The 20101-nt window shown below is 49.1% G+C and overlaps 1 protein-coding gene across 11 annotated transcripts in view; it reads left to right on the forward strand.

Moving 5' to 3' along the window:
• Positions 1–20101, forward strand: part of DTNB (dystrobrevin beta) — a 168363-nt gene that overhangs the window by 134343 nt on the left and 13919 nt on the right. For 6 of the 11 annotated variants that reach the window (XM_053925400.2, XM_053925396.2, XM_045189235.3 and 3 more), the window contains 2 exons: positions 78–174; positions 5366–5386. In XM_053925400.2, coding sequence (XP_053781375.1) covers positions 78–174; positions 5366–5386 — 118 coding nt within the window. The other 5 variants (XM_053925399.2, XM_053925397.2, XM_045189236.3 and 2 more) reach the window with 2 other exon arrangements.

Consider the following 20101-nt stretch of genomic DNA (forward strand, 5'->3'; position numbering starts at 1 on the left):
TCCAAAACAGACATTACCTGGCCTCAGACCCTGTATCTTCCAAGTTTCGTTTCTGATGGGCTTTTCCTCTTGGACAGGCAGAGGAAGGATGAACTGGAGCAGAGAATGTCGGCTCTGCAGGAGAGCAGGCGGGAGCTGATGGTTCAGCTGGAAGGGCTCATGAAGCTGCTGAAGGTAAGAGCTGGTGCCCACTCTCGGCCTCCTCTGGCCGCTCGCTGTCTTGTCCCCCACCCACCTCCAGGGCAGCTCGGGCCTCCCACCCACTGTGATGTCGGGACAGGAGGAGGCTGGAGGCTGACGTATTGCTACCTAGACCCAGTTTCTAGGTGAACCTCCATTACGGCAGTCTAATTCATTATTACAGTAATCTGCAGTGGTAGAAAGCCTGATTATAAAAGAAGAAATTAATAACTGGGGCCAGAGTAATGTCTTTGAATAGTTGCTTTTGTGGATCTTTATAAATAGGACATTAGCTACGTATTAAATGCATATTTCCTAACTATTTGAAGTTTCTTTTAAGACAAGTATTCAGATATTCCACCTACAAGTATGTCCTTTTTTAGTATTGCAGAGGCACACTGATCTTATCAAGCCAACTCTAATCGATAACTTTGCTATATTAGAAGGAATAAAATAGCATGTTAGTTCTAGGTTTGGTAGATTGGGGCTTCAATAAATCTGGAATGATTCAAATCTCACTATTTTTTGTTGTAAAATATATTACAACCCCTACACCCAGAGCAGAGAGGGGCATGCTTGGCATGCAAATGCCCTCTCCTGGACAACTTTATGAGCACCGAACAGAAATACTTCCCCAGCCAGGGAGCAGCAGTGCCGGAGCACGTCTGTTCCGGCCATTGATTCCCAAGGCCCGTGCTCTGAAACCGCCGTCTGTTAAGGCAGGGCAAAGTCAGCAGCCGCAGCGGCAACGGGAAAATGTGTAGTGCTTCAAGTGCCGGGCCGGGCGGGGCTGGGTTTAATCCTGTGATGGAGGGGAGTCTCTGAAGGTATTGAAAAAAGAGTTAGGAAGATGTGCAGAACAGGTAAAAACTGGGAGGAACTAAAGGATAAAAGGAGACTAATGAAACCATCCAGGCCCGAAGTGATGAGGTGACTGGGGCGATAGCCCAAGAAGTTATCAACTTGGAAAATACCAACTCTCCTTCAAAGCAGTTCCTCCATTCTAAACCATTCCTTAAAAATGAAGCTAGGGGGATTGGCAACTGGGTAAATGGGTTTTAAACTGGCTTTCGACTTGCTCAAGGCAATCACTTCTTTTAGTCCTGAGCAGTTTGTTTCTTGCTTTGGTCCAGGATGTTGGGGTGGTTTTGCCTGGATGCGGTTCTACACTGACCCCGTCCGCAGGACTTCTCCTGAGAAACGTGTGATGTCTAAGTGGGTCTTGTTTAAGGGAAACCTGATGCATAAGACCTGGCCCAGATCCCTCCAGTAACTGTCAAGTATCCAGCTAAGCAGCCCGTCAGCCACTCAGCATCTGCAGCCTCGTGGGGCTTTGGAAGCCCAGCTGGTGGGAGGTTAGCCCACCGGTGGCTCAGAAATGACAGGGGATCCACGCATTCCTCCCCTGTGTCAAAACTCCCTTTCAGAAAATGCCCTCAAACATTACCCGGACACAGAGGGGAAGGTGCCCCACGCTCAGTTTTGTGAAAAGTGAAACGTTTAGGAAAATTAAAGGAAGTGAGAATTTCCTCTAACTACCACTATGCCTTCCCGTCAGCTGGTTGCCCTCAGTGTGCCTTGGGGTCCCTGGCTCAGAGCCCCGCGTGCATTGCCGTGGCCTCATAGTTCAACTCTGATGCTTGCCGTCAGGGGCCAAGCAGAATGTGCTGAGGCCTGGAACTCTAATCCCGAACCCCGAGGTTCTTGCCTTTCTAGCTGTTGTCTTGTGGTTACAATTTCAGTAAAAGAAGCAGGATCCCGCTGCCTATTCAGTAGGATCCCCATCCAGGTGCTTAATCAGAAATCTTATTATTTACCCTCCTGACAGGTGGAGGCCATGCAGACTGGGAGGAAGGATTTACAGATTCCCCAGGGAATGTTGTCTTCTTTTCCACTGAGGAGCATTCACAGCTGAAATCTCATTCCTTTCCTTCCGTCTTCCTAAAAGGATTACAATCTTAATTTGTGTATTAGGTACACTCCTAAAGGGTCAGCCCCACACAGGAATCACCGACTTCTATTAAAATTTCAAAGGTGTTTTCCTACCATTAAAAATATATACATTCATCAACACATGATGAGAGTAACCTTTGGAATTCCCCTAATTTTTCTTTCAAACGCCTGTCCTGCTTCCCCGGTATTCAGTCTGCTCGCAGTTAACCCGCTCACAGAGCAGCTGGAAGCAGCAGGTCAGAGGGACAGTCAGGCCCGCGGTCTGGGGCGCTCGTGAATTGAAGCTCGCCACACGTCACGTTTCCACTTCGCAGGGTGTTCCGTCACTTCCCTGCTTCAGTGAAATACTACGTGCCTCGTCTGTTTATCTGAAAAGTAACTGAAAGAAGCATACATATGACGTGCCACCATTGTTTATGAATTCACCGAAAAAAAAATCATACATCCTTTTTTTTTTTTTGGACCAAGGCTGAGTAAAAATTAATCATACATTTAACAAAAAAGCATTGAGTTCCTGAGTGTCGTGTTTAGATATTTGGCATGTGAGGGTGAGTAAGACTCCATTCCTACCACCGAGGAGTGTCAGAGACCTTACTGCTTTGTTCTTAATGACATGATGCGGGCTGTCAGTCAAGCTCCCTGTCTCAGAGGGTCTTCTCCCTCCCTGTTCCCCTGATGAATGAGCACGTGGATGGTTCTGCCTCCTACTTCTTATTTAATCTAGAAATGGTTATGTGTTGGTATTTCAGTTTCTAAATTATGTTCCCAATATTTTTCTACATCATTTTCCATATTCCCCTTATTGCTTTGGAAACACATTTACCAGATAAATTGTGCAGTTTGGAATTTCAACGTCGTTTGCAAATGAGGCTTCAACATGAATTTTTAGATAGGTGACTGCAGGGACTGTGGCATTCCTCTGGGCGCCTGGCCGGGCACTCCCTGTGTGGGAGAGCCCCTCACGCTGCCGGCGGCAGAGCAGGTCCAGATTCGCACTTTGTAACAAAGGTAGTATTGCCCTCTTAAACCAGGCTGGCTCCTGCGCCTCGTCACCAGTCAGTGTTTACTGGCCCTAACTGACCGATCGATAACAGAGATGTTCTAAGACCTTCTATCTGGCCTGTTTTTTGTGTTGACAGAGCCTTCAAGGCTTTATCCGAATGACTTTTGTGAGTTTAAATTATACAACACCGTCCTAAATAACGCTTTGCCGAGTCCACCCTCTCCCAACCCCGGTGCTCACAGAAGCCTCTGAGTCCTGCAAGTGCTGCCCCGTCACCTCTGTCCCCACCTGACACCTGGGTCTAGTGCAGGGTTAATGGTTTCCTGTCTGCACAAACTGCATACAAGTCACCAGGTCTGCAGACAAACTTGAAACATTGCTTTTTGAAACTTCCCTGTTCTGTTGAACCAAAGCAGTGTTTTCTCCAATCCCACACCTGGAGAAAGCAGAGAGAATGGGAGGTGTCCTAGGGCCAGTTCTAAGAAATTACAGGCTGGTCTTTTGACCTCAGATGCAATCTCAGCCCGTCACGATTGCCGCATCCCTTCCTTACCATTTCAACTTGCATTTCAACACTTCGTGCCAGCAAAAAAAAAAACCCACGTTTTTAAATTGTTTCATAGCTCTACTAGGACTGTTTGCCTTACCAGTGAATGGGAGAAAGTGTTCTGTCCTACAGGGACGCCTGGCTGGGAAGGGAGATGGCTTCCCAACTGCAAACCCTAAGCCCTTCTAACTAGAGCCGGGAGTGCTGGGTGCAAAAGACCCTGACTCCTCAGGGCAACTCAGCTCGCGCTCAGGGCCCGCTCCGTCTGGGCCCCTGGGAGCGTAGGTTTGGCCAGGCCTCTCACAGCTGGCTCTCACTATGAGAACATCTCCTGGGGCTGACTTGGAAATGTGTAGTGCCCCTTTGGTTTCCAGAAGTCCATGTCTCTCCCTTACAGGAATAAAATTATTTTCTCCAAATTTGTACTTCCTCTTTCCCTTTTGTAATTGCTTGGCTTTCCTGAAATCATTCTCGCCACCGCATGCAGATGTGCACGGAAAAGCCCTCGTCCTTTCCTAAGACGCCCCCTCACGTGGTCCGTGGAGACCGCCTGGACAGAGGGGTCCAGTTTAAGTGGAACCATTGCAACAGCGTGTAGATGCGCGTGCTTGGGGCAAAGAGCAGAGGCTTCCTATCCACGGTTACCCACGACCAGGCACCAAAAGGAAGCGAAGACGCCCATTAAAAGACAGAGTGACTGAGGAACAACAGACAGGACAAGGAGAGGGAAACTTGGAAGTGTTGATCTCTCTCTGCTGTGCTGCTCTCTCTAGCACCGGGGGGCACATGCTGAGAGCCCACGGCCAGCGGGGGCTGCTGCGCACCCTCGTTGTGAGGCTCCAAAGGTGGAGACCATCTTGTGTTTCTAGAGCTTTACACGTTAGAAATACTAAGTAAACCCATGTGAGTTCATGCAAAAGTGAGGTCCTTCGGGGCCCTGAAGCAGTTTCAGGTTTACCGGGGAAAATGCTGCATTCTTCAGAAAAACCAAAGCAGCCTGGAAGAAGTGGAGGGGAGGGCCCTAATTCAGAGATGAGTCTGCGCATGGGGATGCTGTCTGGGGAAGTTCCTCGAGCACTGGCTCTCAAACTGGCAGTTGTCGGAATCAGCTGAAAGGCTCGTTGAATCCACTGCCGTGTCCCATCCTGAGAGTTTCGATCCAGTCTTTGAGGGGTGGGGTCCAAAATCTGCGTCCCCAATAGGTTTTCAGGTGCTGCTGCCGCCTCTGGTCTCTCTTCCACACTTTGAGGACCACTGCCTGGATAAGTGTGCCTGAACTCCTAAGAATATTATGAATATTGAAAAGGTTATTGGGCTTTTGAGTCATGGTGTTGAGCCCCTTCTTTGGGGTTTCCCCAAGTAGTTATATGTGGGGAAAGTCAGACACTCGAAGCCTTTTTGATGCATCATGGGATGAAATCAGACCAGGTGGCTTTTAAGGTTCTTTCCTTGAAACTCTCTAGAAGTCAGCACTTAATGTACTGGGTGGGGCAGAGGCCAGCTGTTTGCTCCGTCCCACTGATGATGCTCGTGGTGCTCAGGGCTTTGATCTCTGAACCCACGGGCCTGGCCTCACTTGCCCTGTTCTTCTGTCATTTCTTCCAAATGTCTGTGGCGATGGGCATTAATCTCTCTTGTTTTCCCTCTGCCTTTTTGTTTTGTTTCATTTCCGTCACCTCTAGGAGGAAGAGCAAAAGCAGGCAGTAAGTGAACTTCAGAGTTCTCCACCTGGTTCTTGCTTGTTTTGCATGTTCTTTTCCTCATGTAAATCCTTTCTCCTCCCCTCCCTGCACAAGGTCGTCTCTGTAGAATCGATCATGTGTGAAACCCTCAGCAGTTCTCTCCATGGTCTTGTAAAGTGGCCTAAAAGTCCCCATCATGTCACCTAGTAGAGCATGTTCTTATTTGAAACCAGAGCTTGTTGAATTATTTTTCAAAGTACACATCTGTTGTGTTTATTTGAGTATGCATGACTATGCTGGCTACCATTGCATTTTCCTGCTCTTGCTTTCTCTGCTGCTTCCTGTCTGGAGTGACATTAATTGCTTGAAACAGTTCTTGGAGGGGTGGGGGTGACCTCAGGTCTAAATACTCTGTTCTGAAGGATGGTGCATGAAAATGGGCAGTTCTTTTGATAACTTCACATGTCTTTAGTCCTGCACAGGCTTCTGGATGCTGCAGCTCCAGTTGCCTTCTTAACAAAGTTACGAAGTTAACACAATGAGAACTGAGGGACTGATGATGCTGTGATTTCCTGTTCAGAGCCTGCCCAGAGGGAGCTCTGGTTCCTCTAGGCTGCGTGGCTGTTGCATGGTGTTTAGGGAAGGGTTATGTTTGTTTTCATTTATCCTGATAGCTACTAACACACACACACACACAGTCAGTCGAGGGCCTATCCCCAATGGTAACACCATCTGTTCATGTGGCACAGCGAGGTTCCCAGAGCATGCGTCTTTCAGATAAGCTAGAGCTGACGCTTAATTTACCTCAGGGCTTTTTGAAAAAAAATGTTTAAACAAACTTTTGTATTTTCTTAAAAAACTCTAGGAAATCTTATGGACAGATTCCATTTTCCAGTACCTTTTACATTTTTCCTCTGAAATAAAATATGCAAAAATACTGCAATAAAATATGCAATTAGGGAAATTTGCAATTCTGCGTGTTTCATTCCATACATCTTTTCTTTTTTAAATATATTTTATTGATTATGCTATTACAGTTATCGCATTTTTTTCTCTCCTTGATTGCCCTCCGCCCTGTACCCCTCTTCCTGCCAGCATTCCCCCACCTTAGTTCATGTCCATGGGTTGTACATATAAGTTCTTTGGTTTCTCCATTTTCCATACTATTCTTAACTTCTTCCTGTCTATTTTGTAACTACCAATTATACTTCTTACTCCCTGTACCTTTTCCCTCATTCTCCCTCCTCTCCCTCCCCACTGATAACCCTCTATGTGATCTCCATTTCTGTGAATCTGTTCCTGTTCTAGTTGATTGCTTAGTTTGTTTTTGTTTTTGTTTTTTTAGATTCAATTATTGTTAATTGTGATTTTGTTGTCATTTTACTATTCATATTTTTGATCTTCTTTTTTGGGGGTAAGTCCCTTCAACATTTCATATAATAATGTCTTGGTGATGATGAACTCCTTTAACTTGACCTTATCTGGGAAGCACTTTATCTGCCTGTCCATTCTAAATGATAGATTTGCTGGATAGAGTAATCTTGGATGTAGGTCCTTGCCTTTCATGACTTTGAATACTTCTTCCCAGCCCCTTCTTACCTGCAAGGTTTCTTTGGAGAAATCAGCTGATAGTCTGATGGGAACTCCTTTGTACGTAACTCTCTCCTTTTCTCTTGCTGCTTTTAAGATTCTCTCCTTATCTTTCATCTTGGCTAATGTAATTATGATGTACCTTGGTGTGTTCTTCCTTGTGTCCAACTTCTTTGGGACTGTCTGAGCTTCCTGGACTTCCTGGAAGTCTGTTTCCTTTGCCAGATTGGGGAAGTTCTCCTTCATGGTTTGTTCAAATAAATTTTCCATTTCTTGCTCTTCTTCTCCTTCTGGCACTCCTGTGATTCAGATGTTGGAACATTTAAAGTTGTCCTGGAGTTTCCTAAACCTCTCCTCATTTTTTTTTGAATTCTTGTTTCTTCATTCTGTTCTGGTTGAATGTTTATTTCTTCCTTCTGCTCCAAACCGTTGATTTGAGTCCCGGTTTCCTTCCCATCACTGTTGGTTCCCTACACATTTTCCTTTATTTCACTTTGCATAGCCTTCACTTTTTCCTCTATTTTGCAACCATACTCAGCCATTTCTGTGAGCATCCTGATTACCAGTGTTTTGAACTCTGCATCTGATAGGCTGGCTACCTCTTCATTGCTTAGTTGTATTGTTCTGGAGCTTTGGGCCATATTTTTTCATTTGGGCCATACTGTTTCATCTAGGGGCACCTGTTACATAGTAACCATCTCTGACCCTCCTACCAGTGTGGATGAGTGTTTCTTATTTAACTCCTTGGTTGTTGGACTTCCATACAGTTCGATTTTCTGGCAATTCTGGTTATTTTTTGTTTTTAAATTTGTTACTATCCATCTTTTGGTTATGTGAGGAGGCAAAGTGTATCTACCTACACCTCCGTCTTGGCCAGCAGTCCAGGGTTTTTTTTTTTTAAAGAGAGAAATATGAGATGTTAATTCAAAAAATTAATCATGTCTTTTTCATAGAACAAATTTATCTGTTTCAGATTAAGAATGGGAATTACATTTATTATTATTTGCATTAGGAGAGCAATGGAATCATAGAGCAAAGGGGAGAAGAAAGGAAGCAGGAGAGGATAAGTGACAGGAGGAGGTAAGAAAGGAGTGACAGACTGAGGGAAAGAGGGTAGGAAGAGAGAGCGTGGTGTTAGGAGAGGCAGACAGCCCGGAAATCCCAGGGGCTTTAATGTAAAGCTTGTTATCTTCATTCACATGCAGTTTATTGCTTTGATCTATGGCACTTCCATATCAACAGATACGTTGACATGGGCAAAGCAGAAGACCAGGATGGCGAGTGAGGTGCAGCAATTTAAGGCATCTACCAGGAAGTGACACACATCACTTCCGCTCCACTTCATTGGCCAGAACCAGTCACATGACCACACATCACATCCAGTTTGCTTAGCAGAGGCAGAGAAGCAGATACCAGTAATACGTAGGTGCAAAGTAGGAAGGTCTATCCTTCCTGCTCCCTTCTCCACTCGGTCCCTGGCAGTCTCACCCCCTGGCTTTCGACTGTACCTTTCCTGCTGATACCACGCACCACCTCACCTGTGGTTGCTGACCACGAGTGTTCTCCTCCTTCTCTTCACCCTTCTACACCCCCGAGATGTACACTCTATGGTCAAAAACACTTGCTGGAAATGTTCCGGCAGTCCACCCAGACTTGCATCTCCTGACCCCTCTCTAAATGTGCCAGCTCAGAGTGAAGCACGTACTTGAGAACACCCTACACCTTCTTGAGAACTCTCTTGCAGAGGGGGGCAGACATTGTGGGTATTTATTTATTTTTGGCAGCAGTAGAACCTCCAATAGACATTTCATTTTTTAAAAAATCTTATGGATTATTGTGTAATCCAAGAACCAGAAATTACCGCTGCTGGTGTATTATTTCTCAGGTCAATTTAAAGCTATCCTTGGGCAGACAAGGGAATACACTAATGTGTTCATTTCAGTGACTTTGATTCTGTACAAGACCATCATCCCTTTGAAGTTGGCAAAATGGGAAGCCAGACCCAGGCCGCTGAATCCTCCAAGTAACAAGCCACTTGTGTGTATGTGTTGGGAATTGCCCGTTGCCACATTTTGGGCCTCTCTCATTACTTGAGTCAGTTGGGATATCAAGTGGGACCCTGCCCCTTCTGACTCCCAGAACCAAGCAGATAACCCTCTACTTCTACACCAGAGAAGGCATGGTGTAGGCTGGCCCTCTCTGACCACAACCCACCAAATATGCCTAAAGGAAGGGCGTTCCGTATTTAGTTAGCCGTGGTGGACCCCGAGGACTCCAGCAAGCCTCACGAGTGGTAACTTTGTAAATTTAAGAGAAAATACTTAAAAAAAAATACATAACAACAAATAAAAACTTCCTCTGTCCATTAAAAAGATGATTGGCAAACCTCTTGACGTGCTCATGGGTCATTTCCCCTCTTGGCCGCTTAACCTTTGGACACAGTCTCACTGGGAAGTGATTCACATGCCTCTGAAATCTTCGGGACTCTCCCCACCCCCTACCTCATGCTCTGAAACGGAAGCCTGCAGCAGCTGCTGCTCCCTCAAAGGCAAAGGGTTGCCATTTATTTATTAACCCAGCAGTGTCTTACTACCCATGTTCAAGGCAGTGAGCCTGGCCTTTTGGAGGATAAAAAGAGAAATCCTCCTACATGAATCCCACCTTCAAATAGCATGAAAGTTACTTCGTGCTTGGCGTGATGCCCTAAATACAGGAACACAAGCCTGGTCAGAGACATCTGAGCCTTCGGCACCCCTGCTGCCACCCTGAGTTTGCAGACTGCCCGGTGTCTCAGTGAACGGGGACCGATGCACTGGAGTGCGTGGCTCTGCCGTGACCTGCAGCCTGGGCCCTGTCCCCGTCTGTGTGCGCAGACTCAGCAGTCCCTGCACACAGACATCCTCCTCAAGGTCCGCTGGTGCCCGCCCGTCAGGCTGGGCTTTTATACTCACTACAGGGACTTGGCACCTTGTCAGTTTGGGGTTTTGTTCAACTTTCTCCCCCAAGAGGAAATGCCATTCCAATATTTAAAATAGGCATTTGTATTTCACTCCCCCAAGAAATGACTGAATGCCTATAAGGAGCTGGCAGTCTTGAGAACACGCGGGAGGCAGCTTCGGGTCTTTGCAATACTCCCAACGTTTTTCTTTAGTCTCATTGGGGACGGGCTGGTAGGTTTGCTTACCTGCTTTCTTATTTCCCTCCTGTGCTGTGCTTGTCATTTCCTCTCCTGACCAGAATGCACACAGCCTATGGAAGTGTCTGCCAGGGTGTCCAGGAAAAGCCTACACACCAGGCAGGAGAACTTGCCTTCTACTGGAGGAATATTGAATTCCCAGGACCACCGTGTGTCCCCCCAGAACATTCCAGTCTGAGTCTCAGCAGAGAATCAACAGAAAAGAATGAGTGAATGGTGGTTTCTAGGTTTTGAGCCTGAAGCCTTGGAAAATGATGAATACCAGTGACTGAAAAACCAAAAATGGGGAGGAGATCTGGGTTAGGAAGGGTACTTTGGTCTGGTTTTGAAGCTATTAAGTTACAAAGAATAGGCAGGCAAGCAAGCTTTTCGTCTGGTCTGCTAGATACTTGGGGATATGCAACTGGAATTTCAGTGAGAACGCAGGGCTAGCATTGTAGCTGTGCAAGTCTTCATAAAACTGGAGTTGAAATCATAAACACGAGCCTTAGGGAAAACCAATAGTAGACAAAAAGAAGAAAGTAGTGGTCAGGAAGGGTAGGATTGTGGGTTCTTGTGAAAGCCCAGTCAGTTGCAAGGAGAAAGTTAATACACAATAAGCACAGAAGCCCTTGAAATTGACAGTGAGGGAGTTATCAGCACCTTGGAAAGGAAATTTTCAGTAGAGTAGTGGAGCGCTGACAGCTCCGAAAAATGGGCTTTGTCATGTCCAACCACTTGCTTCATTCTCACCCTGCTGCATACACCCTCACCCCACTGCACACACTCACCCCGCTGCACACACTCACCCCGCTGCACTCACTCACCCCGCTGCACACACCCTGCTGCACACACTCACCCCACTGCACACACCCTGCTGCACACCCTCACCCCACTGCACACACTCACCCCGCTGCACACACTCACCCCACTGCACACACTCACCCCGCTGCACACACTCACCCCACTGCACACACTCACCCCGCTGCACACACTCACCCCGCTGCACACACCCTGCTGCACACACTCACCCCGCGGCATGCACTCACCCCACTGCACATACTCATCCCGCTGCATGCACTCACCCCGCTGCACGCACTCATCCTGCTGCACACACTCACCCCGCTGCACACACTCATCCCGCTGCACGCACTCATCCCGCTGCACACACACACCCCACTGCACACACTCACCCCGCTGCACACACTCACCCCGCTGCACTCACTCACCCCACTGCACACGCTCATCCCGCTGCGCACACTCAACCCGTAGCACTCACCCCGCTGCACACACTCACCTCAATGAAGAAAAGATTAAATCTTCAGTCTGCATGTTAGATTTTGACTCAGAACCTTGCTGACAAAACTTCATTTCTTTTCTGTCTGAACATGTACCTAACCCTTACCAACTTCAGTTTCCTCTTCTGTAAACTTCCAGCATCACAATTCTTTGATCCTTTTGTCACTGATAACCAGTTGGTATATTAGGGAAAGGCTGTAAAACAAAAAGGGGCTATAGAAGTTCAGCTAGGCTCCTTTTGCCTGGAGTGTCCTTCTGCAACTTTGAAACCCTCTGGTCCTCACTTCACTGTCTGCACTTTCAGTCACCAGCTCCTTCCCCAGGGTTTATCGTGCCAGTCGTCTGCCCTCCACTTTTCCAGACAGACAAATGCATCCCATGAGAAGGGCATCACCTCCTCCCATGAACCCACTCCTTTGGCTTATTTCCGGGACTCTTGGCCATGCCTCCCACAGGACGGCAGGGATCCCGGGTGCTCTCTTTCTGTTAGACCTCTCCCTGCCCTCAGCCTGGTTCTGATGGTCCATCTTAGCAACAAGGCTAAGGTAGAGAGCTTCCTGGCCTAGAGTCCTGAACTGAGATGAACATCTGCTTCTTTTCAGCTAAGGGAAGCATGTTCTAAGGGCTACAATAGACTCTTTTACTCTCGTCTCCCTTTACTGCTAACATAATTCGGCAAGTAGAATTACTCTCATTTGGAGCTGTAGTATAGATGTCCCAATGCTTAAAAAAGGAGAGAGGGAGGGGCCTGTATTCTAAAATTAGAGGCAATGCAGAGAGACAGTTTACTGCAGCTCAAGTGTTCCCTTTAATAAGAACCCACACCAATTCACCGCTGCTCTACAAAGCTGGCTAACCTTAAACCCTTTGGTGCCTTTATTATTATGTATCCTTGTTAACTTCACAATATACACTCACCCCGCTATTTATACATTACTTTCACCTTTCAGATTTCAACTGCTGTAGTTAACCAGCTCAGACCTCAGGAAACCGAGAGAGAATCTGGGAGACTCTCGGGCCTATAGCTGCCCTCCGGGTCATCTCCCAAATGTGCAGAAGATATCAGAGTTTATTCTTGGGCTCTTGAAAGTTCTAACCTGGCCTTAGGCCACTAGTGGCATGCCCTTCCTTCTGCAGCGGCTTACCCCCCTGGAAAAGCAGCCCTGGCCTGGTCACCCTCCGTACGCTGAATCGCCCTCATGCAGGTTTCTTATTCTCAGCACCATGGACACATGGAGCCAGGTAACTGTTTGTGGAGGGCAGGGGACTCTTCTATGTCTTGTAGGATATTTCGAAGCATCCTTGACCTCTCCCTCCTGCATTCTGGTGCCAGCTACCCCCACCGCCAGGTCCCCAGCAGGTTAAATGACCCCCCATTAAGAAGCCATGCCCTGAGCCCAGAGAACCTTTCTCTGTGACACCAGTCTGAGCCCCCAGGCCTTCTCGGTACCCCTTATTCTGGGGGTTAAGGGTGGGATGGAAGATGAAATATTCCATCACGTTCCCCCACAAATCACTGCTCCTCCCTATCTCCTGCCGCACTAGCAGCGTTGCCAGCACTCCCCACAGGCGTGCTCCCTCCCATCTCTGCTCTTCCTACTCAGTTGTCAAGTCCAGTCCACTTTTCTCCGAATGCTTGCTCTCCGCTCTCTCCTTCCCATTCCTATCACCTTCTTCATGCCAGCCTCCATCATCTGTCACTCGGCCTATGGGAAAAGCCTCCTAATGAGTCCCCTTATCGGCTGTCTCTTGCTTCCCAGTCCCTCCTTCGCTTTGCCCCAGATTCCTCCAGGCAGACCACGCTGACCTCATCATTCCCAACTGGGGGACCTCTACCAGTTCCCTCTGCCCCTGCCTAGGGTAGGTCAGCAAGCTTTCACTTCAAGGGTTAGATAGTAAATATTTTAGGCTTTGTAAGCCAAACCAACAATATTATGTAAGTACTTATATAACCACTTAAAATATAACCATTTCAAAATGTAAAGCCATTTTTACTCGTAGAATATAAAAAACAGGTATGAGCTGGATTTGGTCACGGGCTGTAGTTGCCCATTCTGTAGCCTACTCAATACACTTGATGACCACTATTTATGGCTCTGCATACTTGTGGCTCTTTCGCACCCTTCCCTTTCCCACCACATGGCTTCCGTGCTCCCCGCTCCCGGTCTTATCCCCGTGCACAGCCGCCTCTGTCCCTGTTCATGCTCTTTCCTCGCCTGCATCGCCCTTCCTGAGCCTCTTCTGCCTCTTGAAATCATACCCCCGAAGATACTCTCGGATGCCACCCCTCATCGTACCCCTGAGAAACCTTACCCTGTTCTGGAAGGTCGGAGTTAAAGCCCCTGTGTCTGTGCTGCTTTTCCTTTGTAGCTCCAGGTGGGTATGGGTTTCACCCTCCTTCGTGTGCTAGTTGCCCAACTGCCCTCAAGCCTGTGAGCCTCCCCGTGGAGACCTGGCCCCTTCGTAGCCCCAGCCCCTTGCTGAGTCATGGCAGGTAGCGCGCTGCTGAGCTGATGTGCGAAGCACGTATGTTCATCCTCACCCACCTGTGGAGAGGTTATTATCGTCATTTTATATATGAAGAACCCGAGGTGCCAGAGAGGTTAAGTAAGTTGTGCGACATCACACAGCTAGCAAAGAACAGAGCTGGATCCAAGCCTGGATTCTCACCACAATGTTACATATAACCATGGACTCGGCAGCGAGCGGTGGTGGTGAATGGTGCCGTACCTCACGGTACTAGTCTGGCCTACCCACGCAGAGCACTTAAATTCGTCTCACTGAATTTTAAAATATCAGAGATAGGTTCTGGCCGCCTGCCTGATGGTCACTGATGTAGCTGTCTGAGTAGGGGCCGGGCTGTCCTGGGAGCCTGTTCGCTTCGTGTTTCTGATGTGCAGGCGGGGTGTTTGGCATTTGCTTTATAGGGATTTTTTTTCCCCCTTAATGAGGTTCCTGATCATTGTGCCGAGAGCTGGTGTTAAAATCCTGCAATGAGAACTAATGGGATACCATTTGCCACTAGAGCAGGGCAAACTAGGAGGAGCAGACAGAAAGAGGGTAAGTCTAGTCTTGGAATTTATTAGCTTCCCTATCGAAACGTCTAACTTTCAACTTACCTTTGATCTTTGGGTTCACGGTGAGTTTTAATAGGTTGTTCTTTGTCTCAGGAGCTTTCCTCTACTAAGAAAGATAGCCAGATACCTTGCCCCCACCGCATTAAGCCTCAAGGTAAGCTTTGTCTTCTGTATAATTTAGTTGGATTTGAATAGGGACGAATCACGAAGATCGGAAACCGGGACTTTCCACTGAGACCACCAACCGGCCAGCAGACCTGCAGTGGCTCTTTCCCACCTGCAGCTGCTGTCCCCACAGCCACCACAGGGGACAGGCTAAGTGTAAGCACCGAGTTTCCTGAGGTGACGTGGGAACAAACAGGTGTCAGCCCTCTCCGGAAGGACCTCATGGCAGACTTTTCAATGGCCCTGACTTTCCAATGGCCCTGACTTTCCAACACACACCCACGACAGACAACTGGTGTTGACAGTGGTCAGGGAAGAGACACCATGGAACTCTCCGGCCCCTCTCTGTGGTGGTTAGAAGCCAGGTTTATCCTTAAACGCTGCTCTGCACTTAAGCTTGTAGGCAGGCACCTTTGCCTGGAGAGCGAGGTCTCCAGGCCTGTGCTTTATCGGTTTTAATTAACTCCCAAGGGAAGCACAACCTGTGTCTTGGCTCATTGCTACTGGTTGTCTTTCTCTTCTCCTCCACCCTACCCTCCATCGTGCGCTCGCTTCCATCCCTGGTCCTAACTCCCAGCGTCGTCACTCGTGTCAAGCTAGGCAGTTACCGTCACGTCTTGCAGCGGAACAGACAGTGTGGCATCCCATCGTCCTCTCTCTCCCTTTACTTCTGTGTTTGATGAGACAGCTGCATTTTCCTAGCAGAGACAACCAGCGCCAGCTCAAAATAGCATGTGGGTTTTGTTTTTGTTTGTTTGTTTGTTTGTTTTTTACCTTTTCTTGAAGGGAAAAAATGTACAAAGGCTATTCCTTATACATCCCAGTTCTCTATGCCTCTGTGGTTGCCTCCCCTGCCTTTCAGACTGACGGCTCCTTTCCCCCAAGGTTGTTTTTCAGTGTTTTGTTTTTCTGAGAGGGCCTCTCAAAATCGGCAGCAAAGAGGCCAGTTTGTTTAATTTAAATACACTGCAGCAAAATGAAGGTAATTGTCCACACAGGCCATCTGCTACCTGGCAGGTATCCACGAGTCAGAGAGAGAAATGGGAGACTAAAGTGTCTCCTTCTGTTGCCATGATAACAGCTCAGCTGGGAGGTTTGGGGTGCGGGGTGGGGGGAGGGGGAGAGGACGTGTGCGGTTACCAGGGCTCCTCAGAGGGCAGTAACTCTCAAACACGGGCTTTTGCCACAAGCCTCTCTGGGCACCAGAGATTTCAAAACAACTCATACCTGCTCCGTGTGGAACAAGAAGGGAAGGCAGCCGCCCCTACAGTGTGTCAGGCACCACGCCGGGGCCGGGGACGCCTGAGCCTGGCCCAGGACAGCACTTCCCGTTTCCCGGCTAAGACAGGGCCTTTCTCTGTGTGTGGCAGGTCCCTCTCTCTGCTCAGGTGCCAGCTGCGGGGAGGGATCACGGTGTCCTCAGGTCACCTCCTCTGGCACTCTCTGTACCTGTTTGACTCCAGTATTAGATTTGGGCTCTAGACAAGAGACCAAGTCACAATTGTGTTCCTCGCATTCCTCACTGGAAATTGGCCATCCTGTCAACATGCCTGGAAATTGGCTGTCCTGCTGAAAGTCGCAGTGAGCTGCAGCAGTGAGAAGCCGTGACTGACCCGAGTTCCGTCTGGCTCAGACACGCGTGCTGGGGTCCCACTGCGCCTGGTTCCTCCCAGCCTTGTGAGGCGATTAGAAGACCCAGACACGTAGCCTTTCTACTGATTGGTCATAATTGACCTTATGACCTCTATAGGCCTCATTCTCCTCAAATATAAAATGAACGTTGGACTAATCTAGAGGCTGTTTTCCTGGGGTCACAAACCCTCTGAAATTATAAACATAATTTCTGAGCTGTTTCCTTAGAATGTGATACATTGTCTTCTCAGGTTCTCAAGAGTTTTGCTGATTTAGAAGAAGTGAAGAGCCAGCAGACTAGAGAGCTTCTCAGATTATAACATTTCTCTAGCTCTGTGTTTTCAGCAGAATTGTTTTCAGCTACAAGGGACCTCTGTGTTCAGAGACCTGAGTCACAGGGCATTTATTGTGTTTAGTTATTGGTCAGACACGTGGTGAGCCTGTGCTGTATTCCGGCCTTTGTTACAGGTTACATTTCAGTAACATTCCACTGTCCTTGCATCAGGAAACCTTAAAACACCAAGCAGCGCATTGCAAAGCTTCCCGGCTTCCCAGGCTGACTGCCCCTCTCCTGGCACCGGAAACCCGGGGGCCCACGATGGTCTCATACCCTCATCGGTTAGCCTATTCCCATCCCCAGAGCCACCTGACTAGTTCCTCCACCGTCACCGACTTCTGTGTGATTCTCAATTCCCTGTAATCTCGAGGTCCCAACTGTGACACTCTCCCCGCCTGCAGTGCCACTTACCCAAGATTGGTTTGCACTGAGCACAGTGCTTGGCGCTCTCCACGGGGAGGGCCTACCTCTCAGAGCGTAAAGCCCACCTGTGCTTTTGAGGTGAGGTGCCATGGATGGCACAGCCCCGGGCTCCAGCTTCCTTTTCAGTGTGTGTCTCCAGTCCAGACCTTCCAGGAGGGCCAAGAACGAACAAACCCAGCCTGGTTCCTAGGGGACGACGGTCAGCCTGCTGGGAGTGCCGCCCGGCGCTTAAGCGCTGTCTCAGACTCCGTGAGGTCCCTACACCCAGTCTGTACATTTAAGGAGGCAGTGTGGTGCAGTGGGAGGTCAGGGGACCTGGGGCATTGCAAGGACATGGTTTTAAACGCTGTCTTTCTTGGAATAGCCCTATTCTCTTGTACAGCAGCCTGCTCCCTTTGCGTGAGGCCTAAATGGGCATCGCCTCTGGTGCTGGCTCCACCTGTGACAAAGGTGAGTTAGCTACGGAAGGTGCCCTCGCGTGACCCTGAGATGCCTCCTGAGACCCCTCTGAGGAGGATCCTTCCCTGGCAGTGCAGTTGGGGCTGAAGCAAAGCCATGCTTGCTTGGCGTTTCTGAGATGAGGTCACCTGGTGGAAGTCAGAGACTCATAGAATTGCATACCTGGAATGCCTCTCAGTTTACAAATAGGAGGACGGAGCCCCGTAGAAATGTGACTGCAGGTGCTGCCGTCAAAAGACAAACCCAGGTCCCCTGCCATCTAAGCCGTGCCCCTCCCACTGAACCTCGCTGCTTCCTTCAGCGGGCTCCCCTCCCTGAGGCAGGGGTGAGGGCCGGGTGCCCCTCGGAGCCTGCGACTTCCTCCCTCCTGGGTCACTGAGTCTGCAGCAGAGCGCTGTCTCCAGTTCTGTAAAAGTAGGGAGGCTGCGACTTTCAGTGTGGGGACGGAGGAAGGCACTCAGGGACTTAGGCACGAACTCAGATCAGAAAACATTCTCAGCTACATAGCCTTGCCTCTCTCCTTACCCACTGTCCTCTTTTCCAGGGTCCCCAGCCTGTCGTGAGCGCCTCTGGGTCTGGTTCCTTATGCCCCCAAATTCTCCCTCTCCCCACCAAATGTCCTTCCGGCGGGACCGATGTAATACCACATAAAGAAAAAATCAGCCATAGCACGAGTTGCCTATTGCTGCATAACAACTTACCCCAAAACCCATTGGCTTAGAGCAACAACTATTTATTAACTCTCAGCTCCTGTGGGCCAGGAATCCAGGCGCTGTGTAGGGGGCCCTCACAAGCCGAGGGGCAGGATCTCTCACCAGACTACAGTCCCCTCAAGGCTCAACAGCTTGTGTGGCTGTTGGCAGGCTTCCTCATGGATTGTTGGACTCGGGGCCTCTCTGCAGTGTGGCTGATGGCTGGGAGCCATCCTCAGCCCCTTCCCATGGGCCTTTCCACAGGACAGCTCATGAGGTGGCAGCTGGCTTCTTCAGAGTGAGAAGCCCGGGGGAGGGGGGCGCAGATCAGAGTCACAGTCTTGAAGAACCAAACCTCGGAGGCGGCATCCCCTCCTCCTGACAAACCACACCCAGCCCGCCTGCAAGGGGAGGGGGTTACAGGGTTACAGGAGAGTGTGACTACAGGGCAAGGGTCATCGGAGGCGTCCCAGAGGTCTGCCCAGCAGCTTCGCTGTCTGGTCAAAGAGGTCACACCCGACGCTAGCGAAGACTGGTAGAGTGGGCGCTCCCCATTAAGCCGGGGTGTGGGGCCCAGGCCTCGCGTGGGGAGGTGGAGCCAGCACTCGCCACATGCTGCAGGCTGGGTCAGCCCTCCAGGGCGACAAGCGTTGAAGTGAGTTTGAATTTCACAGGCCACATACTCAGGCCCCCCAGTTTTTTTTTCCTTTTCTTAATGGGGCTTGATTTCCCTCTTGAGTGGTCAGTGTCTGCGCTGTGCACTTCTCTCGGCATTTCCAGGCAAACTCTGAAGCCAGTCATTTTAGACACTCTTATCCCCCTTCCTGCGCCCGAGATGGGTGCTATGCCTTGGGGACCTGTGCTGGGTGCTGTTCTATCAGCAGACGAGTGCCCGCAGCTCCTACCTGATCTGGGCTGGGGCCGTTGTCCTCTGCTTGCGGGCGGGCCTGATTCCTGCAGGCCGCATTCCCTGCTCCGTGGGGGAGGTGTCAGAAGTCTCCCCCAGCACCCAGGGTCCTCACGTGATCTCACTGAGGTTCTAGCTCCATAACTGAGAGACAGCTTTAGGCTCTTTGTCTGATGGTATCAGCCTCTGGGAAACCCATCGGCTGCTGGGGTGCATGGGGTTCTCCCTAGAGGCTCCCCAAGCAACCCAGCCAATGACCTTGATTCTGGTCCATTGCTGTGACCTCCTGCATCCCAACTGTGCCAGCTCACAGGGCTTTCCTGCGAGGCAGGGCCTCTGCATTGCCCTTTCTTGCCTTTTCTGCAGGTTGTCGCCCTTCCCTCCCGGCTTGCTTATCTAACTTGGATTGGGTCTCGGACTGCTAGATCTGGCTCTTCATAAGCACTTCTCCAAAGGATAATGAGTTTTATGTTTGATTCCTCCCCCCTGTCCCATAAAAATGGCTAAAAACCGGGATGGTGGTGATTATGGGTTAAAAGGTGGACATGGTTCCCCATGACACAATAGTGTGTGGCAAAGCTCTCTGGCCAAAACAGGGTTCCTAAGCTGCTTGTAAACTAGTTGGGAAGAGAAGATGTATATACCCTGAGAAAATAGTAAGTGTTTTATAACTGCTGACAGAAAATAGAAGAGAATATTTCACAAGCTAGAACATGTTTCATTGTCCATGGAAAATTATGATAGAAGTTAAGCGGTGGTAAAAAGAGCAAAAAGACTTCGTAGTGCTCCACTAAGTGGACCCAGTCAGCAGCCCAAGGACTTCTGTGTTACTTCGACTTTTGGCCTATTGAACTCTCGCTAGTGAACATTTGCGTACGAGTTTTGGGGGGACATATGTTTTCGTTTCTCTCGGGTATACGCTCAGGAGAGAAAGTGCTGGGACATATGGTGACTTTATGTTTGACGCTGTAAGAAACTGC

This window comes from Desmodus rotundus, chromosome 5 (assembly GCF_022682495.2).
Source record: "Desmodus rotundus isolate HL8 chromosome 5, HLdesRot8A.1, whole genome shotgun sequence".
Lineage (NCBI taxonomy): Eukaryota > Metazoa > Chordata > Mammalia > Chiroptera > Phyllostomidae > Desmodus > Desmodus rotundus.